This window comes from Ceratosolen solmsi, unplaced genomic scaffold (genome assembly GCF_000503995.2).
Source record: "Ceratosolen solmsi marchali unplaced genomic scaffold, CerSol_1.0 scaffold6, whole genome shotgun sequence".
NCBI lineage: Eukaryota > Metazoa > Arthropoda > Insecta > Hymenoptera > Agaonidae > Ceratosolen > Ceratosolen solmsi.
Genome location: NW_011948414.1, coordinates 8896769 through 8924049, shown reverse-complemented (window position 1 = coordinate 8924049; position 27281 = coordinate 8896769). Strand labels below are relative to the sequence as shown.

The window sequence follows — 27281 nt, the reverse complement described above, 5'->3', positions numbered from 1 at the left end:
ATATTGATTAAAACAAACAGATAAGAAGGATCATCGTCAAAAATTAATTTTTCAGATCTTTAATGAGTATTGAATTATTAATGTATTTTTTCTTGAATTTCATCAAATTTTATATCTAAAAATCATATTATTCATTTTTAATATTTGTCACTTGTTTGCTAATATTTATTTAGATTAATTGAATATGCATATTTGAAAGCATAATACTTTTCTTGCTGATTTTATCGATACATAAATATTTTCATTGACTTGTTTTATATTTTCAAATATTATAACAATTTCAATAACGTATATAAATAATATTCAATGCATAACATAAAATGATATAAATAATAATCGTATAAAATATACTTAATAACTAAATAAAAAAAAATAGAATTTGCAATAATAGATGGTTATCCCGTCCATTTTCCCGAAGAAATTACACTAAATGAATTTCTACTGTAATAATAATTTCATTATTTAGAACATAATAGTATCTTATATTAAAGCTAAATAAAAATAAATTAAACGGAAACAATAATTTTTTTATAACCATTATAATAATTCGATTAATTTTTATGGGAAATAACAAACTTCATGTTTGTGAGTTTGGATCATTATTCTTGATTACTTTATATTGTTCGCAGGAACAGAAACTTTCTCATTTTATTTACTATTATACGAGCAATAAAAGGTTGATTTATTAAATACCGTTATTAATTTTTAAAATATCCGATTTGTTGGTGCTCTTACTATTTAAAGCTATTAAAGTGTCTCCAATTTGAAAAATGAATATTAGAAGTTAAACCTCAAGCCCTACATCTTTTCAAGAAAAGCGAAAAGCTTTGATGATTTCCTAGAAAATAAAACGCTATAAAGATGTACAGTTTGAAGGTTTCGGTAGTGACAATACATCGTCGCCTTCACGATTTTCGCCATGTAAATTCTCATGCAGACTTTGCAAAACCGTATGCATTTCCTCCTCCTCTTTCCGGAATGCACAGGAGCATTCGAGGCTCATTTGGCAAGGGGGTCATCAGGATACTCGACTCCCAGACTTCTCGCGGGACGAGCGAGAATTGTTTTGGTTGAGGGCGTCTCTCCGGGGGAAAAGGAGGCATAAGGCGTTAAACAGCGCGTGTATGCCAACTGTGAATTCAGCCTTCCGCAGCGTAGTCGGCAAGTATATAAGACTCGTTTCCTTGAGACATGGTTTTATTGGTCAGCGGGTGCAGACGCGCACAGAACGAATGGACGAAGCGTGAACTGTAGCAAATTTCGTTAGTCCTTCATCGTTTAACTCTATATCGTTGTGTGAAATATTGACATTCAAGGATAATGAGGCGATTTTGGCTTATTGGCATTTTGGGGCTTAGTTTGGGGTTATCAGAGTCTCGTATAACCGATGGATATGGGAAGCTTTTCGGCAAATGTACCAAGGAGTCGAACGCTTTCGAGTGTTTGAAGAAAAGAGCCCTTGAAATTCTGGATAATGCAATCAAGGATGAGTCTGTCTATGTGCTAAACGATTTTATATCAATTGGTAGGGATAACAATGTTGCAAGGAATTTTGAATTACGAAAATCCGATAATGTAACGCAAAGGAGTTTGGATGATCAGTTGGACATGAAGTTTCACGAATACTTGAGTTCGCGAAGCTTAAAACTCACGATACCTGGAGACGCTTTTGAAGGTACTTTATATGATTATTTTATTTTAGAGTAGAGAATAAATTTTTTAATTTAATGTTTAAAATCATTTTAATATAAAATTGGCTAAGCAAGAGTTGTTATAAAAAAAAGATCTGAAAGGCAATATTAAGTAAACTTATGTTATTATGATTATTATGAAATGTAACATATTTAGAGATGAAAATAATTTACTTATAATGATAAGTAGTAATAAATGCGTGGCTAAATTAAAAATTTAATGATGTTAATAAACAGGTATGTTGCTGCGTGTAAGCGTAGACAAATATTATATATTGTTGAATGTCAAATTATCAAATCTAACACATAAAAAATATTAAATATACAGATGAATATATTATTAGATATGTAAACATTGAATTAATATTTATTATTATTATACCTCATATTTACAAAGAGGTTATAAGATATATTGATACTTTTTTTTTTTAAATTCTGAAATACTTATTTAATTGTCATTTTAGGAAGAGGAAAGAAAGATAAGAAAGGAGGAATGGGAGCCATCATGATGGGAGGATTAGCTATGGCAGGTAAGTTTTCGAATTTTAAATATTAGAAAAACAATAATTTTTTATATGAAACATTTAAAAATATCAGAAATTGAATAATAAGCTTTAATATTATTATTGAAGTATTAGTTAGAATTTAAACAAGTATGTGTAGAAAACCATAAACAGAAGTAACATGTACTACAACATATTCAAAATGTTACTTTAAGATGAAGCTTTCGAAATATTAAAATGTTAAAATAATTTATTTCTCGACATTGAGTATATGACGTTTATTATATATTTTGTTATAGGTAACAGTACATCATTATCAATAATATCAATAATATAATTATTAATAAATAGTAAAGAATTAAATGAGTATGTAAATTTATTGATGAAACTTTATAGTTTCTTTGTTGTAAAGTTATGCTTGTATTAAACGTATTAATGAATATGAAGAAAAGTTATTATATCTTTATATAAATATAAATTATAGAATCGTAATTATTACTAATGTATTAACCTTATAGAAATTTGCTTATTGAATTATTACGAATTAATTTAGTTAAAAGTAATTATAAATAATGTATAAGAGTTTATACATTATAATTTCTTTTTTTACTTTAATATTTGATAAATTAATAAAATCTAAATGTCAAATGAATTTAAAGTAGTTTGAATTATAAACATAAGAACATGTATTTACTTATTTATAATTTATTATTTATTATGGGATTATGAATTATTAATAATTACAATTTTTTCACAAAAATAGTGCATATATAATTTTGCGTCGAAAATTTAAAAAATTTATTTCAAAAGTGTTAGTACAGTATTTTGAATCTAATCAAATAGCTATTAATGTGTAATAGTTATTATGAAATTTCATTTTGCCATTATATTATTTTTAAGATTGTACATTTCAATATTAATATTAAATATCCAGGGTAGTTTAAAGCATAAGTAGAGGCGAAATGAGAAACACTTTAATTCTAATACAGATTTATATTACGGATAATTCAATTAAATAATACAAAGTTCATCTATGTAGGTCGTCATGATTTTTTTTGCTTTCAATTTATATTTAAAAAATGCACTTTCAATGTTGTCAGTAAATTTTCAAAGTATTTATTTTAATGCACTTAGAAAACATTACATTTCAATGATTAAGAATAACTGTATTGTTCCACAAAAGTTTACAAAATGACTTAAATCTAATGACTATAATATAATGGCGTGGACTAGTTGTATCGGATAATACTCAACAAAGTTAACCGTAGTATACTGTTTAACTAGTACTTTACCAATGCAGTAAATCAACACATCTGCATATTCACGTAACTGTTGTGATTTTACATTTTACTCAAATAAGCGTGTAGAGCACAATTAGTTTATGCAACCTCGTTTCCAGCGTTCTCACATTAAGCATAAACAAATTAACGCAAAATAACACGTTTAAAATAACCGATTTAATTATGTGAAAATATTCCTACACGCACAAAACATTACGCTCGCCGTTAAACATTTCTTTCTTTATGTAGGTATGCTAGCACAGTTGGCGTTTGGTAAAATTGCATTCCTAGCTGGTACGGCACTACTTACGGCTAAAATCGCACTGGTGCTTAGCGCGATTATTGGACTGAAGAAGCTGGTATCCAGCGGCGGAGGTGGCCACGAGGTGATCTATGCCACTGCTTCGGAACACCATGGTGGAAGTGGTTATGGGGGTGGCTGGCAACGAGCTCTTGACGCTATTCCTATTACTTGATCATTCGACTGAATGAAGAGGGAATGGTGAGAGATGCGTCGGTACGTGTGTTCTTGTTGTCATTGAACTGGCTTAGTCAACTGTCGTTCTTATCAAGAATTGAATCAGAAGCAGTTCTCCTTGCACATATATTTGTACTCAATTACGCATTTATTTATTTATTTATTTATTTATTTATTTATTTTTATCATATCGTTTACATTCCAAAGCTAAATGTAAAGTTAAAAGATTTTATATGTTCTGCGATTGCAAAGCTTCCATTGCAGTTCTATCTAATTCTGAATACCGAATTTTTATTTATATTATATCGTTTGAATAGTTATTTGTAACGTTAGTTAGCTCCGAACTAGTACGACTTATTTTTCTAATGAAACCTTATTATCTTGACACGATCATTTGTAATTTATTTTCATGAAGATACTCACGTGACCTGACTATTAGTACTACAAAAGTATAGAGGGTACAAACTCGCAAATTTTTATTATATATATTTAATTCGAATCTGTATAATAATATTTCTTGCAATAAAAACTAAAAGAACTACAATGGATTATTTCATTTAAAACTATTGCTATCAATTTATTTATTTTTTATACAAAATTTTTAATAATGTGATATAAACTTTACATGACTACTTATCAAGTACATAATGATTATACGATTAAGTAATAATTTATCATTATTTACAGTCATAAATATATACAAAAATATTTTTATAAATGACATGTATTCTATATATATATATTTACATTTTATGTACAATAAACTTGTAATAAAGACGCTTTGTTATTTGGTTACTGCACTATTATTTATAATCCATTTAAAAAGTAAATAAATTTAAAAATATGTACATTTATTTTTTAATGTTAATTAATATAAGCACATGCCGTATATAAATACAATAAATAAATCGCATCATCAAAATAAAAATGAAAATATTTATATGGGCGTCATGATATCCAATTAGAATATACAATTCTCATAATTCTAATGATATGATATTTTTCAAATGTATAATAATACATTTGAATATAATATTATATTTAAAATGTTGGAGTTTATCAATCATACAAATATTAAATTTATTACGTTTAGATAATTCTGTGATAAAAATTTTACTATTCAAAATTACAATTAATGGGCTATTTATTTCTTAATAATCGTACAGTTGTGTGAAGTAATAATTAAAGAATAATTTAAATTAGTGTTTAACCAAATTGAAATATAATCAAATTCTATTACCACGGGAATAGCAGTTAGAATTTTACATAACGAGAATTTGGAATAAAATTAATAATTGTAAGAATTAAAAAAAAAAAAAATTAATAACATTTTACGGCTCAACCATTGAATAAAATATTAAATTATAACATTTAATATAAGAAAATTTTCAAAAATATAATTTTTCTCAAATATGTTTCAAATTTTATCGAATACATTAATATTTATAGAATGAAATTTAAATATGATAATTAACTGTAGTTCTACTTATTTATATTTTATAGATGCTGCATCTTCATTTTATTATCAACTTTGCAAATATAGTTTAAAAAATATTTTCCATAAAATTTTTTTTTATTCTTTTTCATTATCAGTTTTTAATATGTTAGAATGTTAAAACACTGTTGTGCCAGACTTGAAATGTATTAATGGAATTTAAAAGTCCCATAGTATAGATAAAATAGTTTTGCAAAAGCCATTATGGTAATTTAAAAAAAAAAACCATTACATAAGCAATTATTAAACTGTAATTTATTCTTATTTTATTAGTTAAAAATGAATATACGTTTTACATAAATAATAATAGTAATATATAAAATATATGTAGTTATTTTAAAATAAAATATTTAATTCAAGAAAGGAGACAACATTTTTTAATAAAAAGTTCTCGGATCCTAATGGATATATATAGTGATATACCGAATAGAAGATATTAATATCTATTATAATAAATATAAAATTTAATTAAAAAGCTTTAAATAAAAATCCTAAATAACTGAATAAAATGTAAATCTTAAATTATAGCACAATATTGCATAATAGTTTTGTAACGTAAAAGAACAAAAATGATATCTTTCATCTATCAAATTCTATCATATTTGAATATTACGTTAAAATTAAAAATTTTTTATTGAAATATATTTTACATATTTTGGTATAATTTTCTATGTACATATGAGGGAGGAATTAACGAAAAGATGTGCATTGTCTAAATTGGAGAAAGCATTAATGATTTAAATATGATTTTTAATAAAAGTATAATTAGAATCCAAATTAAATGTAAAAAATATTATAAATTATAAAATACTGTCTATTCAGCAATTTTTATTTATTTACCCTCTTAAGCCATATTTTCAAAACACGACCTTACATCATTACAAATATCCATCAATTTCATATTTTTAAAGGATTTACGTGTACAATTCTCTTATCGCATGTATAATTAATTATAAGTAAAATTATACTGATAATGTAACGAATACAATGAATAAAAACATATAATACTATATTATAGTTGTTACAGCGATATATTTAAAAATATTAATTATCCATTTTATCCTTTCTAATTATTTTTCCACATTGAAATGAAAACACAACTATTACCGTTTGAAAATTATTTATCAATAATATAATAGATATATATTGTATAGCTCATTTATAAATAATTTAATTTTTGGTAGTACTATCACTTTGTATTTGCTATATAAATATTTTATTTATTCATCTGAAATACTTATCGCAGGTCAAACTTACAATCGCCGTTTTCGTGGAATAATTATTACTTACTACAGTGTATAAAATAAAAATTCCTTTTAACGATATATTTTATTTGAATATTATTATTAATCATAATTGAATGATGAATAACTGACGACTTTATATAATTATATATTCTGAAGCGCATTCGCATATCAATGTTTATTGTAATTTTATCTCAAATATATGACTAAAACTACGAATACTTATAAATGAAATTTTATATAATCAATGAGAAATTAGTATATGAATTTTCTAATTTTTTAGCAACTACGCTCTATCGACTACATTTAATCAAAGTTCTGATACATAAACGCAAATTGTTCTTTTACGTCGCAACACGATATTATGCAAATTAATAATAACGCTAATAAAATGCGTTTCTTACCAATGTCCATTTTATTTCATTATATAAATATGCACCTCAAATTCATAATGCTATAGTAAATTTGAGATAACCGATGTGGTAACGGAAATTATAATAAATCAGGTAATCTGTCTCTTCGTAGCGCGTTCTTCATTTTCTGCGGCTTCCGAAATCATAGCCACTGCCGCTGTTTCCGCTACTGTGATCGTAATCGACGCTCGAGCTGTGCGTTTGTACGTGGCTGTAATGCGGATGCTTGACTATTTCGAACGATGTTTTATTATCTATAAAAATTTCATTAATTTCCTTACTTTAATTATCTATGATGCAATAATTCTATCTTTTATTTGATTTTCAAGCCAATTTTAACGACTATTATTTTAGTTTCAATAATTACTTAATAAGGGAGAAAATATTAAATACATATATGTGTGTGTGTGTGTGTGTGTGTGTGTGTGTGTGTGTGTTTGTGTGTGTTTTAATCTTTTGGAAATGTACATTAGCTTTTTATCAATAATTGATGTAGAAATCAAACGACACAGCTTTTTAAGTATAATGTTCCTCTTGCAACTTTTTCCGATATTATTACCGTTTTATAAATTTAGTTTATTTTATTTTTTGTTATAATATTATTTTTAATGATTTTGTATTATTTAGATAAATATTATTATTATCAAGATTATTTTGAATGCTTCCGAGTACAATATTTAGTATATAAAAAAAGTTAGTGTCAGTCACAACCAAACAGATTCTGTATTTGTAAATAATAAAACATGATATTTTATGGTTTGTTATTTATATATCTCTATTCAAAGTAATTTTTTTTTTAATTTATTGTTATATAATATATTAGGAATGTACTAAAATAATAAATTTACAATAGTATTCTCCCATAAGTAATAAAAAAACAAAATCTTATTTGTAAATATGAGAATGTAAATTATTGTACTATTATTCTAAAAATCAAATTATTATATAAGTAATTTGAAAACTCATTCGTACATATAATTAATATTTATATTTTAATAATAATATATTTTTGTCGATAGTTAATTTACCATATATATAATAGATCATTTACCGTAATATTAAAGGAAAAGTTAATTTGAAATGAAATTGAATAAAATTAAATTTATTTAAAAAAAAAAAAAAAAAAAAAAAAAAATCACATATACTTGATAAAAGTAATTATTAAGTAAAGTAAAATCTATTTGATTTCCACTCTTACCAAGTGATTTTTTTAAAGCTAATGCAGTGGCAATTAATAATGCTGCTTTTGCCATTACTAACGCTTTAGTAGCTAACAATGCAACCCCGTGAATCATAAAATAAAGTATGGCTGCTTTGGTGATGCCTCCAAGTATCATAAACATATTTGCGTGGCCTTTTTTCTTCTTTCCTTTCTTTCCCCTTCCTATGAATTAATCAACATTTGGCAATATATAAGAATGTTAATTATGTTACGTATTTGCATATAATATCAATTAATTTGAAATATATGTAAAATAAAATTATTTGCCAAGAAAAATCATATTGTATTACTTTATTAAAATTTATTTTAAAATCTACTAAAATTTAATTAAATTAATAAATGATGATGGTATATCATGATATTATATAAAATTATTTAAATATAATGCATATAATGACTTCATACATATATTCAATATTCATTATATTTTATATGATATAGAATTTCATAACATAAAGTAAAGAAAATTTAAATATGCAATTTCTTAAAAAACGATATTGATGATTATTCTAAATATTATAAATATTATAAATATATATATATATATATATATTTATATATATATAGACAGAGAGACAGAGAGAGATAGAGATAGAGATAGAGAGAGAGAGAGAGAGAGAGATACAGTACAAATGGAAATTCATTTGTTGATATATTGAATGTAAAGAATATAAAATAATACAATTAAAAATAAATAATAATATAATAAATTATAATTAGTTTACTAATAATACTGAAAATATGTTTCTACTATATAATATGTAATAAATAGTTTTTTTGTATTACGTCCACCTATGTTAAGTGTTCTAAAATAATTATCTGTTGAAACATTTAAATCTCTCAACAATGTCTTTTTCTTCGTAAAACAATATTTTTTAATTAAAAGAATATTTTATATTAAACATATTATATGGTACGTACTATCATAATTATCTGTTTTATTTACAAATTTTATTTAATTTAATCATTAGAATATTTCAAAATTTAATTTCTTTTTTGCTTTTGATAATTTAAAATACTCTTTTAAGTTTGAAGCAACAAATAGAAGAATTTCTTTCGTCTGTAAGGTTTCCTATTCATATATTGCTAAGTATTTCTATATTTTAAAGTTTTGAAAAAAAATTCTATTTGGATTTGAAAATTTATATGTAAATGAATTAGGAATTACAAATAGTGATTAAATGAAATTTTGTGTACATTTTTTACAATTTACATTTAATTTTTCAAATTTTTATATGTATAAGGTATTTTACTTTTAAATTTAAATAATTCTTATATATTGGTTATATTTGATATATTTTATATATTGGATTATAATATAATTGAAATTTTATTAGAAATTTTTTATTCAATTGTTCAAATAAATCTAAATTTAAAACAATGAAATCTAATAGAAATTATAACATATTACTAAATACATATTATATATTAAGTAAATATATAAAATATTAGAATTAATTTCATTTTCAATAAACATTAAGAGATTCGTAAATAATGAATTGGTTTTGAAAGTCTCTGAATAGAACAAGGCGATCCCAACGAGAGTTCCTAGCTTTCTGTAAAATCTTTAAAAATTATTTAAGAGTAATGAATACATTCTGTAATTAATTATAAATACTTTACCTTCTTCAATGGCGTTTTTGTTATCTTCTTCTTCTCCCAACTCACTTCCACTATTCTTGATCGTATCGTTATACAAGCTCTTATTTATTTGGACATTCGAATGATTCGAACATCCGAAACTTCTACAATCGTTGATATCGGAATCACTACTACCCACTACTTTATAGTTGATTCGTCTTAAACCAATTATATTTCCTTCATTGTTCAACCTCGCGGCCTGCATGGTGGCCAATGGAAATAATAAAACATACCGAAGTAACATACTTGAAGCAGACTGACTTCTGCCGCGAGTGAGCATTTATATTTATATGCTTTAGATACGCCTACAATGAGATTACAAGATGATTACACGTATAGATAGGTGTAAATAAAGGTAAAAGCATGGTTACGAGTTACGTAGTTGTATGGATCATACAGAGCGTGAATTTTCTGAAACGAGCACGTGTGCGTGCAAATGATGAGCATCATTTTTATATTCAGATGCGCTTGTATTTCACCGTCGATTCGCTAAGTGCTTTAGATAAATACCGAAGAGCTGCTGTAACTCGTGATTCTTACGGTGTTACGTCGACGCTTAGGATAAACGGTAGTTACAAGGAAGGTTATGCGCAGTGGCATAGAACTGGGAGGTTTAGTATTTATTATTGAGCTGTATTAGATTTTGTGCAACTCTCAATGTGAAAGTCTCATGCAATTGTATTCTATTCTACCGTTAATGAGAGGAAGCATCAACTAAATGGATAATCGGGTACTCATCAATAAGTATATATGTATTCACCATATTAACGTATGTGGAGATTTAGTGAAAGAGTAGAGGTAAGTCATTAATAAATATTTTATACATCGGGTTTAAAATTAGCTATATACAATTAGCACTATATGATATAAATATAATTAAATAATATTCATATTATTCGTATTTACTTTAATTTAATTCAATTTATTAAAAATAAACTTTTCGATTACTTATGACCTGTTAGATGATATAAACACTTCTCACTTATCTTTATATATATATATATATATGAAAGATCAATGTTTCTCTATTAATTTTTTATTATATTTATAGATAGTTATAATACAAATAGGTAATTTACTTTTACACTAGAATAAATTGTATAATCGTTTGTTAATAATAATCATTATATTCGTTTGAAAATTAAAAACTTTCAATAACAACTCTCAAGACTATCACCATTCGTCTTTTCCTTTTCGGTGTCATGTACATTTGCATAAAAATATAAGAATACTAAAAAATGTATGTATTATGATTACATGGGAAAATTTATTGGTTTCTATTTTCGCAGATAGAAATATTACATATGTATAGCGCATTAACTGCTATTATCTATTAAATAGAAAGAGTGGCAAAATTAAATGAACGAACGACGTTGACAAAGTTGTTGCACATATAGCAACAACGCTTGTTCAATAAGTTGTTTTCACTATTTATAAATAAATTTCCTAGGTTTTAAATAAATTTAAACAAATTTTGCATTTTAAGAAATTACACGGTCTTTTTTTTTTTTTTATTTATTTCTTTTCGTCTTTTCTGAATTGAAATTTAAATTAAAAATAAAATACTCTCAGATAGAGCATGTAAGAAGTTCAAGAACTCTTCACGCGAAATAATGAATTTTATAACAATTATACTTAAAAATTCTTTCAATGATACTGCTTTCGTTTCATCCCTACTATTTCTATGTAGTAATATATTTGTATATAGAGTATAATATATATATATATATATATATATATATATATATATATATTTGTATATATCATACTAATATACTTAATTTGTAACTTTTCAAATTAGCGTTCGCATTGATCATTAAAAGCTATTATTGTGTACGCAGTATCAGCAAACCATAACTTCTTTTAGAAGTTTTGTATGCATGCTTCTAATTTAGTTAATTATATTATTTCTGATAATTATTTTTAATATTAATAGTAAATAACTATTTAAAAAAATTAAAACATAAAAAATAATGTGTTGATCTCAATTAAATCTACTTGAATGAACATTATTTCATAAATAGTATTCATATATCTAATAAGTCAATATACTGAATACTCACTGTTTACTTAGCCTTACAAAATAACATTAATACTATATACAATGAAGCATTTACCTTTCTAAAGAAGCAATAGAAATAAAACAAACATATGCATTATTTGTAGATGAATCACGGTGAATATCATTTGAATGGTTTATTCTACTTTTTAAGTCGATAATATTCTAATTAGAATGAATTACCAACACACATGAATATAGTGAAGTCACGTATAACCATTTATGGCTAATCCAGTTCAATTCTTTGCCTTCGATGCGCGATCACGTATTTCAGGCTTGTAGGCCCCTTTCCTTGCGCTTCGTCTCCCACGAAACACTTGTACTCATCTTTCATCAGTACTTGGGGAGGAAAGTGGAAAACTGGGACTAAAAATTCAAGAAGTGTTTGTCGGTGCTTTATGTGTCACTGGGCCGTCGCATTCTCAATAAGCGCGTCTCTTTCTCTCTTACTCCCTCTCTCTGTCTTTGCATGTGTGAAACGTCTACGATACGGAGGCCGTATGAGAGGAACGAAGGTCAAGGTGCAAGATACTATCGCACGCTATACCGACAGCCTTGAGGATTACTACTGATGCATTGTGAATTACGATCGTGATACCTGCGTCGGTATCCATGACAGTGTACCCGCATTCAAATAAGGTAACTGTGTAAAAGATTGGGGAGGCATCTAGCTTTCTCTCGAGGTAATGCATTTTCTTTAGGATAAAATAATCAAACATATTATTAATAGGCCCTTGAATAACATTATAAGTATGAAAATTATTTTATCAACATATTTCATTAATATTTATAATAAATAATTTCCCATTCTTAATAATATTTATCTAATTGAAGTTGCACACTAATTATTGAGATTACCACTCAATATAAAATAGGTCAAATTTTATTAAAATTAAGATATAATAGACATTATATATATATATATATATATATATATAATAAAATCGTAACGAAAATATTTTAAATATTATTTAACAAAAATTATAAATTTTCAATATATTGCAAACTTCTTAGCTGTGTTGGGAAATTAGTATTTTGTAAAAGAAATTTGTGTATATGAAATGCTTGAAAATATAAAATATATTACACAACGAATATATTCAGTATTTTATAACTATTTTTATATTTTTAATTAATTAATGAATTATTTGGTTTTATTTATAAAAATTTTCTACACTATTAGTTTTTAGTAATAAAGTTAACAAGTATTATTTTTTATTTTCTTTACATTTTAACAATTGACTTAAGACAGATTTGGATTTGATTTGTACGTTAATTAATAGCTAGGAGATTTTTATATCATTTTTATTAAACATATATATTATATATTGTTATGTATATTTATCTTATTTATATATATATATATATATATATATATATATATATATATATAACTTTCATAAATTATATTCTTTTATATAATATTGTCATTCATCCTTATCCATATACAATAAAGTTGACTCAACACACGAGAGTAAGCTGACAAAAATAAAAATCTTAGTGTTAATTGAAATAATCATAGCCATTTACTCGGAAGACAAGCATTTGTAGTTCATCTCACCAAGTCTTACTATAACTTTGAATGATATGTAATATATTCCCTCTCTTTCAGACTCGCCTTCCATTCCGAAGTTACTTAACCTTTTTGGTACGGACGTCATAATATTTGTGTCTCAACTACCTTTCACGATACTTCCAGTTGTGCTCCTTACAAAGTTTTAGTAGTCTTTTGAAAATATTATTGAGTGTAAACAGTTAATTAAATTTTATTGAGTATTACAAGCTACACTTGTAGTCTATGATGTCTCGGTATGAGTGATTAGGACTATGTCATTTTCCATATAGGTAATATGAATTTCAGTAATTATTAAGTAATTGAAAAAAAAGGCATATTTATTTAAAATAATATGTGTGTGTGTGTGTGTGTGTGTGTGTGTGTGTGTGTGTGTGTGTGATATAATATTTAAAATTTTATTACAAGATTCGTAAATGAAGGATGCATTTTTCTATATTGGAATCTGTAATGGATAATGTAATACATTAATTATAAAAACATAGATTCAATGAAAATATAGAATTACATAAAATTATAATTTAATACATTAATATGCTTTCGACATATATGGTTCTCCAAAATCATATTAATTTTTTCGATTTATTTAAAAAAAATTATATTTAACATCAAAATTTTTTATAAACTGCAATTATGTTTTATGTATACACGAGGTAATTTATAGCGATTCGTAAAAACGAAATTATTATAAAATGTAAACAAAGTGTGTTATTTACAAAATTTAAAAAATAAAATAAGTAAACATTTTAAAATTTAAATAATAAATAATGCAATCTTGAAAATGAATGGTGTACATGAAAAAATAGTTTTTCTCTTAAATAATTTTTAAATATATTGATAAAAATGTATATCACGAGTGATATATATTTTATTAACTTTTCATGGAAAAAAATTTTGAATAAAATTTATTTTATTTAAATTTCATTTATTTTCTGAATATAACTTTTTATGAACAAACATTTATTCACTTTATGAAAAATTACTTCATGGAAAAGACATACATTAGAAATTCAAGTAATCCGTTTTACATGATAAAGCAAAGAAAGACGATAAGAACAAATATTTTACGATAAATTTAAAAATCCATGTTTCATCAGTTACAGGTAGAAATAATATTAGTCATTTTTGTAGCATTAATTAGTTAACTGCAGAATTCATATGTAAACTTAATAACGGCTATACAATAATGAAAAGAGAATATAAGCAGACACATATTTATATTGAATGTATGTAGTATGAGGAAGATAAAAAATAAAAGAACCTAAAATTGAAATAAAATTCTTGTAATGCATATATACTTTATCTAGTAAAGTTATTAAATTATGCTAATTCTAATAATACGTTACATTAAACGCAATTATATCATTAACTAATTTTCTCTCTTTAATTATTTGCAGAATTTTCAATAAATTTTCAAATAACACGTAATCCTAATGTCTATACTGTTTATATTTATTATTTGAAACTATTATGTAAAATTATGTTTTTACATGAACTTTTTTAGTAGACTTAAAAAATTAATTGGATACGTTCCTCATTAATAATGACTGTAATAACTTTTTTTTTTATGGAGAATCATTAAAGTCATGTAATACATTTTTTTTTGCAAATTAGTAGTTTCTCTATTTAATATAGTATATTAAACAGAATAATTACATTTATTTCAGAATTATAAGTATATGATAAAATAATTGTATGGATTTAATAAAGTAAACAATAATCAGTAATGTTTCACAATCTTCTTTTAATGTAAGAGAATTATTATCAATAATTGGTTAATTAGGCGTAAATGAATAAAAACTAATTATTTGCTGTGTCTACTAAACGATGGTAAATCATCTATAGATTTATTAAAATGAATATAACTTTGTTAGCGAATCTATAGAACTGTTTTCTCTGAACTAGTTTTATTCAGAAGATATATCTTAACGGGTCATGAGGGTTCAGGAGGCCAAGCGATGTACTAATGAGATGCTGCACTCATCTTCTTTTAGTGTTCTTATTATGTTTCCTTAGTCCTACATCTTTTTCAATCATTCACTCTCTCTCTCTCTCTCTCTCTCTCTCTCTCTCCCTCTCTCTCTCTCTCTTATTTACTCAATTCATTAAAATATTTTTATCTTTTTGATGTTTTGATGAAAAATTTTTTTTGATTTTATGCTAAAGGAAAGTTAACAATTTTGCTAAAAAGAAGACAAATTACTTTTATATTGAACATGAGCTTTTTATTATAAAAACACCGTTATAAACAAAGTTATAACCACTAATAATGATTAGAGGACTGAAATAATATAATTGTTATAAATTTTATTTTTATTATTTTTATAAATTGAATGTATTAATGATTTATTTTATCGTGGATTCAAACGATTATTATAAAAAAACTATTATATGAATCTAATTGCTAAAAATATTATTTTCACCCGATGATAAAGTAAATTACTTATAATAAGAAAAGAGCATTTATTCTTGGTGTCTATAGAAAAATGATGATTTTTAAATTGATAATTATATGATATATGATGCGCAAATATTTATTCCTCGTTATAAATTAGCAATTTGTAAAGAATACTTGTTAAAAATAATCTATATTGTCCTCCAAAATCGACTAATTATATGTTTCACTCGATTAATAAACCGAGATGATTATTTTTATCTTATAGAGATAAGGAAAATCTTATATTTTTAATACAAAAAAAAAACAAGAAAGAAAGGAGAGAAAAAAGATACACAACAAGAGGACTACGGTTATTGGACCTTATTATTATCGATTGATTGGCTCATATTTTCTTAATGGCCGTCTCTTCAATAAAATTTATTATAAGATGGTATATCCATGACGACTGATAATAACTCTACGCATTTGTAACACATATATACATAGAATTAAAGGTACACAGCAGTACAATCGCCATAAATTTTAGTTTCGAATGGGACAGAAATTGCAACTACGGCAGACGCTCTCAATTCGCCCACGGAGAGAAAGGAGAGGACAAGAGAAAATGATCGTCTAAGCAGGACTAGGCCCCCTGCGGCTTTTTCTTAGCGGCTTCCTGATTTTCCGATATGCGCTTATTCGATCTGTGTAAGCTAGAGTGTGGGTCTCTGTGTCAAGAAGGTCACATGGGAGTGCGCACTATGAGAGTCCCATCAACCTACCCTCTCCTCGTCCTCCAGCTCCAATAGCTGGCGTCCTTCGCTGCTACTCTCTTCTTTTCAACTTTTACTCTTGTATCCTTCTCGCTCCGGTATAATGCGATGACTTCGCAATCACGTACCTCGGATCCTCTCCTTCTCCTATAGAAACAAGTAAATGTGTTAGCCTACCGTACATAATAGTGCAGACTTGAATACAACGAAGAGAGTAGAATGTACTTACTCGTATTTTAATCTCTGCGCGTTGGCGCGCGCGCGCGCGCGCGCGCGTGTGTAGTTCTATACGTGGGAGAGCATCTTGAGTTGCTCATCCCCTTACCTTCGGCCTCGCTCATATATAGCAGGGAACTAGAATTGCCCCGACACCAGTCTTCTTGTAGAGGATACACGAATCGGCGGTGCGTGTCCACTTGATCACGTTCAAATTTATATAGTTGAAATAATTTTCATATTCTGAAGTACTTAGTTTTTTTTTGTTTTTTTTTTTTTTTTGAATTCATAGCCATGGGCGTACGAAAGTGTTTGTTCATTCTCGGGTTGGCGTGCTTAACAATCGCTCAAGAAGATAGTGGACTTTTGGATAAGGGCTACCGAGCGGCATATCGAGTCTATGAAGACTGTCAACAACGTAACGTCGCTGTATCGGCATGTTTAAAAAAGAAAGCCATTACGTTCTTCGATAGGCTGGGAAGAATCGATAACTTACCTATAGCTGAAAACCTTGAGCTAGTAAAAGTCCCGGGTATTGAATTAGAGTCGAGGCTACTCTAGGAAGAACAAGTGGAGCATCTAGAGATGAGGTTCTTAATGACATCCTACTAGAGCGTATTTCATCATTGATGAACAGCTTCAACGTGCAGATCCGCTTACCGAAAACTTCAGCTACCGATCTTAAACGATCTATGGAAGAAGGTCGTGGCAAAATGAAGAAGATGATGGGAATGATGATGATGGGTATGGCTATGAAAATGGCGGCCTTAATACCAATTGCCATGGGTGTGCTCTTTTTATTGGCGGGCAAAGCTCTTATTATCAGCAAAATTGCTCTTGTTCTGTCGATGATTATCGGCTTGAAGAAACTTCTATCGCAAAAGCAAGGTAGTAATGATCATGGACACGGATGGCAGTCTGGCGGAGGTGGTAGTGGTGGTGGCGGTTGGGATAGAAGTCTCAAGATTTTGGATATGGAAGTCGCAGATCAAGACAGGGAATATGCGCAAAGTCTTGCTTATGGAACCGCGAAGCGACAATAAAAGTAAATAAAACGTGAATCATTAACGAGAACGACGATTTTATTAGCCTTAAGGGACGTTTTTGCGGTTATCGAATCAACAGTGACGTAACATACGAGACTGAGAACTGACAAACGCGAGTTTCTTCTTAATGTGAGATTTCTTGAATGGGTAATTTTCAAAATTGATCAAAAATAAATCTCGTCATATTCTTTATACTATTCCATATAAATGTGCCAATATTACATTTTAAAAAATGCAAGTTTTACATAACACATTAAAGCTTTAATAACGATGAATGGCTTCAGCAGAATTGACAGTAAACATTGTTTTATATTTTTCTAAAAAATTAATGCAAAATTACATTGCATCACCGTAACATTTATATTTAATGTACAATAGTGTAATGATAAAATATTTATTAATATAATGTTTTATTTAAACAAATTTTTGATATCGTATATTTTGTATTATCTTTCAATGTCAGAGTGGTAAATATTTATGTGACATTAAAATTGTATAATTTATGAAAAACATTTTTCTTAAAATTTAAATATTTTTTTATGGATTCAATTTAACATTTAATGGTGTAAAGTATCAAGAAAATGCACTATAATTACTATTTTCACCTTTATATGCTAATATAAAACTATCGGTATAATGATCTTGAATATAATTAATTCAGTGATAGAATATAAAGTAGCTTCGATATAATAAAATATTATTTTATATTAAAAATTATTATCGCCAATAATTATTTTTTTTTTTAAACAGATGTTATTTTTTTTAATTTCTTAAAAATTGGACTTAATTGGACTTTTATTAATGAAAGTATAAGAAATTCCTGCACATCTATTTATTTATTATAACAAATTATTGAATTTATATATTTGTATATATTGGCGCAGTTTATAGACGAAATAATGAGATCATGATAAATGTGAATATATTACTGATTAGCAAATTATTACAAATGACTACGTGTATTTTATATAAAATTAAAATTTTCATTAAAGAACATTTTAATGAACTTGGTAGCGTACTACGCGTAGACAAACATTAAGTAAGAAAATTATGTCATGTGCCAAGCGAAATCTTCTAGCATTTAATCATCATATGATTTAATAGCAGTGGATAAAAAAAGGACTATAAACAAAGCGAAACCAAAATTACAAACAGGAATAAATTGTATGCGTATAACAGTTCGAAATAACTAAAAATATTGTACATGATAATTTCATGGAAAAATACTCTTTTCTAAGAAATGGTATTCAAGTATGTAATGATAGGCACTTCTGTTTGACTCTATTATCTCCTCTATTTTATTTCCGTTTATGGCTTTTCATTTGATTTATGCTTTATCAGCGTATTACAGATGACGAAAATAAGGGGATAAAGTTTTCATTTAATGTTTTACTTATATTATAATATTCAAATAACTTAATTAATTTAAATTAAAACATTCATATACATATTATAGTATTTGATGGAGTCAAACAGTAAGATAATAACACTTAAATAATACTTAAGTAATACTTAAGTGAATTTATTTCATTATTAGTCTTTATATAATGGCATTACAAATTATAAACTAATTTATTTTCTTAATTTATTCGTTCTATTAATTTGAATAATCATAGTGATGTAGTTTTTTAAAATAATTATTTAAGTATTAATTATAAAATAAATTATTACAAACCAGATAAATAAAGTCGAAACATTTTTATCAACTTGCGTTTCTTTCTATAACCCATTTTTCATTCATTTCATTCATTTATAAATTTAATAACTTGTAATACTTTGATTACAATTAAAAGATAAGTATTCATTTTAATGATATCGATGCTCGAGACCAAGAACTGCGGCGAAGAGAGCGTAAAAGAATCCAGCGAGGGCCGCCGTGAACTTAAAAAGGATGAGAGTACCCACAAATGAAGGTATTAGGAACATGAACTTGAGCGTATATGCCATTACAATAGCCAATAGCGTTCGATTCATTTGTTTTAACTTCTTTTTCTTGCTTCGCCCCTCTCCTGTTAATTACACAACCAACTTTATTGGGTTTTCTGTCGCTTCATTTATTATTATTATGGCTATTACGATTATTATTACTCTTATAATTATTTTTTATTATTTTTATTATTGTTGTTGTTATTACTTCTTTTTTTACAGCATAGTAAACTAATTTTAAAACGTACTAATTAGAAATAGCGGGATTAATTTATTATAAATATTAAGCTATAGAGTCATTCTTCGATGGGATTTAGCATTATTATAATATAGCATAATAAGTGTGTTTGTGTGTGTGTGCGTGCGCGTGTGCGTGTGTGTGTGTGTGTGTGTGTGTGTGAGAGAGAGAGAGATAAATAATGACATCATAAAATAACAAGAGAAGAATAAGTTTAATTATATATACACACACACACACATCTGCAAGCAGATATTCGAGCACGCGCGCACACACACGTATACAAAACGTTAAGATGCAATTGGAGATTGTTAATAGGAGATGTAAAGATAACGATTCCATTAGAGAGTATTATTAGAGCTATTTAACATACTCCGTTTAAATAATTTATTGCTAATATTAAGTTCATACTCACTTTTAAATCATAGTTCATTCAATATTTATTATAATTTCTACTGTAATAAACAAATAACATATTGTAAAATCAAATATATTAATGACAAAATTATTATTATATAGAATTAAGTATATACTGACTTATACAATTAGTGATAAAAATATACTTTAAATTTGAACCTTTTTTACTTTATAATCAGCTAAATTAATTTAATTTTCATTTATTTATTTCTTTAATAACTAAATATAGCTTACATCATCATCATATAATAAATCCATCCCCACAAAAATATTTGTGTCAGTGCATAGTAATATTTAATATTTTCGTCATTGTTATTATTAAATATTAGTATTAAACAATTATAGTTTTTTTTTTAATATCCACTTATTAGATTTAAATTTATTATTTAAATATAAACAATAAATAAACCGAAAATGATAACACAAATTTCCATACAGTATTTATCAATAAAATTTATGTAAAATATAATTTTATATAATTCACCCAGTTCTTATTAATATAACATTAAAATACGGTTAGAGAGCGTTTAAAATTGTATATTTTAATTATTCTTTGCTTTGAAATTTTTAGTTTTATATACTATTGACAATTCTTTTACAAAAATCAATCAATATTTTCAGACTTGCCGTCGATATAGTAAATAACAACAACAACAATAATAATATCCTACTATACAATATTAATTATCACTTGTTTTGTTTATTATTATCATATTAGCAGAATTTTTTCTTAGTCAAATGTGTGAGTTTTTTTTTTTTTTTTTTTTTTTTGTAGACATAACATAATACATTTAAAACTAACCTGGAGACTTAAGCGCCGGTACATTGTAAAAATCATAATTTCTCTGTAGTGCAGCAGTGTCATTACCAAATCCATCCATAAATAATCTCCTCTGATAAACTAACTGTAATAAAGCCTTCTCAAGTAAATTCTGCGCCACATTTTGTTTATTCAATGACAATGTAGAGGCTTTAATTCGATACTTCGGTAGCAGAAGCATGAACAGAAAGACTAGATTTATGACTGACGATCTCATGACTTTTATTTTTTTTTCTCTCTATATTTCTTCTTTATAAGGCTTTGTCACTATATTATATATCTATTTATCTTACATGGTCACAGAATAATTGCTTTCCGTTGCGAAAAAAAGTCAATACTTTGACTCTTTTACGCATCGGTCGATGAGTCGTTACTCAGAAATAAAGAGAAAAAAACGTTATTGGCGGTCACACGGATTTTAAGGTTAAAAACGACATTACACCCTCTAATAAGTAAAGATAGAATAAAGTGCCATAAAATAGATTATTGATGTAAGAAAAATATTGCCACGTTGTTGAAAAGCGTTATGCAGCGAATGGAGGAAAAATCGAATGGACTGGCGAGCGGCGCGACGAACGACCGGGAACTAAGCGGTTCGGTCTCGATTCCACGGACAACCCGAGGGGGTTCCATCGTACTTTGTGGCACGCTTCAGTTGTCAGGAAAATCGACAGTCCGGAAAAAATTAGCCTTCAAGTTTATTGTGCGTGTAGCGCTATGGAGTTTCTTTATGAATGTTACGCTTATGTATAATACAGGCATCCATGATCTTCTCTTTCCTTTTTCATTATTCCTTTCTTCCACTTCTAGGCGTGAATCTAGACACATAAGCTTGCGGTTGACAAGTTGATTGTAAGATATTAAAAAGTGGATCGTTGTTAATTCATACTTGTCTCAAGACTTTCCAAGTTGACAAGTCAATTTAGTGAATGTCAATAATCATTGAAAAGAATGAGATGAGAATTTTATCTCTAAACTTTTGTGTTGTAATTTAAAAAAGATACTCAAACCTTCTTATATATGTATAAATAATTATTATAATTAGTTTTTACGATTATTGTATTAGCGCATTAGTTCGTTAAGTGGATTTTGTTAGATAGAATATACTCTGAAATTTGGAAAAAAACTTTAAATATATGTAAACAAAACTTATAGAAGCTTACACAAAATTAAAGATTATGTAAAAATATCAATATTAACTCTAATTTCAAATGTAATTTTTAAAACATTTTATTTGAAAATTAAATATACTTATGACTTGTTGTTATACTTTATCATTGAAGCAATGCGAGTTTATGGCTATTTAAATTTTGTCTAAAATTAAATTATTTAATTGATAAGGAAGTAAAATTGTTTATATTTTAAACAATAAAAGAATATAATATGGTAATCGAAGAAATGCTTCCGCTAGATAATATTTGTAATTTATCATGATTTCAATAAGTAATAATTAGAGTTGCATTAGCATTTTCATATTACCTGACTCGTACAATCGCAGTGTTGACGTATTAAGATTATAATTAGATTTCTAATCTATAGAAAATTTATGTTATCCATGTGAAGTGCGTTGAAATAATAATTTCAGATTAATTTTAATTCCTACTAGAAAACTGTGAATAAGAAAATTATCACATTACGCTCGGGCCAAACATAGCTAGTTAATTTTTGCATATAATATAAGGAAGCGTTAATAATCAAATGTCGACTTAATTTCATTGTAATTAATAATTATATTATCATCTCTAGATAAATTAGAATGTATAGAATTTAGTTTATTCCGAAAGGATATCCACGTAAAAGCAGTTTTGATATTGGGGCCATTGATTTAAATGGTCTAAAATAACAATTTTTATCTGTAATTGCCTTTAAACTAGTAACTGCGACTAACAACGTTCTAAATTTTTAAAATTTCTGCCAATTATGATTGACTTGATCAGTATAAGAAATGCCAATAAATCTCAATCGAGCGGAAAATTATCTCTCACCGTCAGCTGACTTTTAAGGGCAAAGCGTGAAAACAATCCAGTGAAATCGTTCACATGTACAATACAGATTCACATGCAAAAGATGAATCGATATTTCTTTTGTTACACATTTCACATTAATAGTTTGCATTGAATATAGAGATACAAAATACTTTCATATTGTCAAAAATGATATGAAGTTTTTTCTGCTAATATTTATTATCTCATATATCTTTCTATGATCATTTATATGGACTTTATATTCATATTCAAATATCTATGAATTAATTTATATGAATATATTTAGAGTACAGACATATTTTAAATCTAAACATATTATTTATATATTTTGAAATCATTTCTGCAATAGATAAAATGTTTATGAATTCATATTTGTCTTTTTAAATGACTTTTTAGATCATTCAAATATATTTCAAATATGGCCGAATGGAATATTTAAATAATATCTAAAAACATCTCTAAAATGAAGAAAATTTAAATAAATAATATATTATAAGATAAGACATAGTATCTGTCTATTACATAATATGATTATAAATAATATACATGAATAAATAAACTAGATATTTGACCGATTTAAAATGAATTGATAAATGTATCTAAAGAATTAAAATATATGATATATGATATATATATATATATATATATATATATATATATATATTATATACTGCAAAACAATAATCATATTCTTTGACAGCTAATAAGAAACAAAATGTTAAAAGTGGATGGAATTGTATCATATGGCTCGACGAATGAAATGATTGTGGTTACTCGATTATAACGCTTTCAAGTATAATCAAATGATATTATGAATATTCAAAATATATTGAGTAATTATTGTATGTATAATAGTAGTTTTATAATATCTTTTCCATGTGATGTCTTTTTATATAAATAGTCTATATTAATTTACTTTAAAAAAAGTATGATCAAATTTAGTGTTTACTTCAATTGTAATATGTACAATTATTCCTTTTTTACTTTTTAAGTCAGTAAAACTAAATTATTTGAAATTCCAAATATTCGAAAATACAAAAATTAGTTATTGGCAACTATAACTAAAGTTCCAAGTATTTTATTTATAACTCTTTTAAAATAGCTTATAAAAGAATCGTCCAAAATGATAATGGAAAATAGTATGATTCAATTAAGTAATAATATAAATGGATTTAATAAGAATTTCGTTGAAATGGATTAATATCAATTAAAAAAAATATCAAATTGACAATATGGTATCAAATTTAGATTTATAAAATTTAATCTACTTATATAATTAATTTATCCATTATCATTTAGAAATGTATTGGATTTCTATAAATATAATTGATTATATATAATTTTGTAATATAATTCAAATTTTAAATATAATGTCCACATTAATTTAAATTTAATTTAAACAATTTAAATCTATTTAAATAATATAATGTGAATCTTCTTAATCATATTAATAAATAATATTGATAAATATCTAAAAGTTTTTTAATTTAGTGGTAAACTTTTGTTGTTCTATTATTCTCCGATATCCATAAAATTGAATCGAGTCATATTTTATCAATTAGTTGTAGAAAAAATTGATAAATACAAAAGTTATTGATAAAAAAAAAAAAAAAAAAAAATCTTCCGAAATTATATACTCTCAATCCACTGTATATTAATAATAAAAATAACATTTTTAAGTAAGAAAAACATTTAATTACACTTTTATCTAAAAATTTGTATTGAAATGTTAATTTAACATAATATTACAATAATACACTGTAATTTTAGTTTTTTTTTGTATAATAAAACTAAAAATAAATTAATTATATTCATTAATAGTTTGTTAATTAAAATAATTAATGAAAGTCATAGTAAAATAAATTATATTTTGTTTCCAATATTATTTATACATATTTTATATTTATGTATATAATCAATGTTCCAATCTAATAATTTATTGAAAATTATTTATAATATAGAATTTTATATTTAAATATACTTGAAACAATACTGGTAGTTAATATTTATGATAAAGTATTTGAATATCAATGATAAGTTATGTTAAGATATAATTTAATAATTCGAAATACTTATATATATTATTTAAACTATGCGCTATTAATATGTATAAATCTAGTCGTACAAAATATTTTTTATTAACCAATTTGTGTTGCCTTTAAAGTATATAATAGGGATTGAGCATTGGAGATAATGATGAAAAAAGAAATTATTTGAGTAATCTAAATAAGTAAATTTCTTATGATATTACATGAAAGTTAATATCTGGGTTATATCTTTACACACGACGGCTCAATCTAATCGAATTTAATGGTCATTAGGTGTTTTTAGATCAAGTGTTCTTGCTACTTTCAAAACACGTATCAGTAGTAACAGGAAATTCAATATCAAAAGTTTTCTTGCAGAGACCGATGCTATTATTGATTTGAATACAATTTATAAGGAGTTTTAGTAGATTAATTATTGTATGTAACAAGATCACTTCAATCGCAGAGAGATGTCAATGTAAAAATGTAAATGCTGCAGATTAGTTAATTATATGCTTTTTATTCCTATAATTATATAGTTAAATCTGTAAGACTTAAAATCTTGTTTTATATGTTCAATATAGAATTTCAGGAATATAATTTACATTCTATTGATTTTATTCCTAAAATAAAATTATGGAAACCCTATAATATTTAAATATTTATTATGAAATAATAAGTTTTAGACAATGTCTATTATAAATATTATTAACAGAACCATAACAATAGAATTTGAAAGATTTTCTTTATTTAAGTGTATAAAATTATAGACGAAAATTTAAAAATTTATATCTTGTAATCAAATATTATTATAATTAAGTATAATTTTAATTATAAAATATTTATTTGTTATAAATTAAAATATAGATAATACAATAATATAAGATTTGTAAGTGTAAGTAAAATAGTTGAATTTTAATTCAATCGTTAAATTAACAATTTAATTATAATATCATTAAAAAATGTTTTATATGCAGTTATATTTAAATTGAATAGCATTCTGAAATTATCTTTAAATATAGCTTTGTGGTTTAATTTATTTCAAAAGAATCTATGTCTTAATAATCCAACCATGAAAGGGGCTAAATATATTATATTCAGAGTTCCATTTAGAATATACGTAATTACATTTTTCTAGTATAGGATATAAGTATTTCAGTTTTCACAATCTACGGAAGTATAGGCATGTAATATTTTTAATTCTTTCTTTACCATTAGCAAATTTAATAAAAAAAAAAAAAAATAATAAAAAGAAAAAAAAAACATAAAATTTAATCTAAAAAACATGTACTAAAAATATTTTTCATTTTATTTTTCAACATTAACAACTAATCGTAATTATCTTTGTCACATTAATTAATTATTTAATTTTGAAGAATGAAAAATATTATTTAATATTCTGTGTTCAAATTGAAATTATTCATATTCAAAAATATTTATTATTTACGATACAAAAGCATTAACTATTATTATGGTATAATTAATAGAATTTTTCCCATGATTTTTAATATCCTTTCTTCAACATTTGATCATCAATTAATGTCAATCAAGATTAAAAATTAACTAACTTAGACATATTTAATTAAAAATGTTGATGCTTTGAATGTTTTATTATATTAGATTTATAATATTCTAGTAAAGAAATAGGCTATTTGTAAAATTAAAAAAAAAAGAAAAACGCGTTTTACAGCAAGAGTGTATTAAATGTAATCGGAATAATTTAAATTATTTTCCTTCACTACCAGAATTTATACTATTTGATTAATATAAGAAATCAAAATATGCTTTAATTAAAATATACATTTTTTAACTTATACCAAAGTATTATAAAAGTATATTTATTGGTATACTATTATT

At 25.4% G+C, this 27281-nt stretch overlaps 3 protein-coding genes across 3 annotated transcripts; 2 read left to right on the top strand and 1 right to left on the bottom strand.

The window, feature by feature from the left end:
• Window positions 1-1189: 1189 nt before the first annotated feature.
• LOC105367975 (uncharacterized) lies at window positions 1190-4417 on the top strand. The gene is made up of 3 exons (XM_011506851.1): window positions 1190-1675; window positions 2156-2221; window positions 3724-4417. The coding sequence occupies exons 1-3, from the start codon at window positions 1321-1323 to the stop codon at window positions 3948-3950; spliced, it is 648 nt and encodes a 215-aa protein (XP_011505153.1). The 5' UTR covers window positions 1190-1320; the 3' UTR covers window positions 3951-4417.
• A 12649-nt stretch (window positions 4418-17066) lies between these two features.
• Window positions 17067-18358, top strand: Osi12 (DUF1676 domain-containing protein Osi12). The gene is given in 2 exon segments (XM_011506849.1): window positions 17067-17509; window positions 17512-18358. Coding segments are annotated over 2 exon segments (747 nt in total). The 5' UTR covers window positions 17067-17259; the 3' UTR covers window positions 18009-18358.
• A 1341-nt stretch (window positions 18359-19699) lies between these two features.
• LOC105367972 (uncharacterized) lies at window positions 19700-22215 on the bottom strand. Its single transcript, XM_011506848.1, has 2 exons — window positions 21395-22215; window positions 19700-20020 (listed from the first exon to the last, which is right to left on the bottom strand). Exons 1-2 carry the CDS (start codon window positions 21627-21629, stop codon window positions 19818-19820), a joined length of 438 nt encoding a protein of 145 aa, XP_011505150.1. The 5' UTR covers window positions 21630-22215; the 3' UTR covers window positions 19700-19817.
• Window positions 22216-27281: the final 5066 nt, after the last annotated feature.

Excerpts from the sequence above, each read along its gene's own strand:
- LOC105367972 (XM_011506848.1), bottom strand. The coding sequence starts at position 21,629 with ATGAGATCGTCAGTCATAAATCTAGTCTTTCTGTTCATGCTTCTGCTA. Across the intron at positions 20,021-21,394 it reads ACCGGCGCTTAAGTCTCCAG|GAGAGGGGCGAAGCAAGAAA; the intron begins GTTAGTTTTAAA and ends TGTAATTAACAG.
- LOC105367975 (XM_011506851.1), top strand. The coding sequence starts at position 1,321 with ATGAGGCGATTTTGGCTTATTGGCATTTTGGGGCTTAGTTTGGGGTTA. Across the intron at positions 1,676-2,155 it reads ACCTGGAGACGCTTTTGAAG|GAAGAGGAAAGAAAGATAAG; the intron begins GTACTTTATATG and ends TTGTCATTTTAG. Across the intron at positions 2,222-3,723 it reads GGGAGGATTAGCTATGGCAG|GTATGCTAGCACAGTTGGCG; the intron begins GTAAGTTTTCGA and ends TTCTTTATGTAG.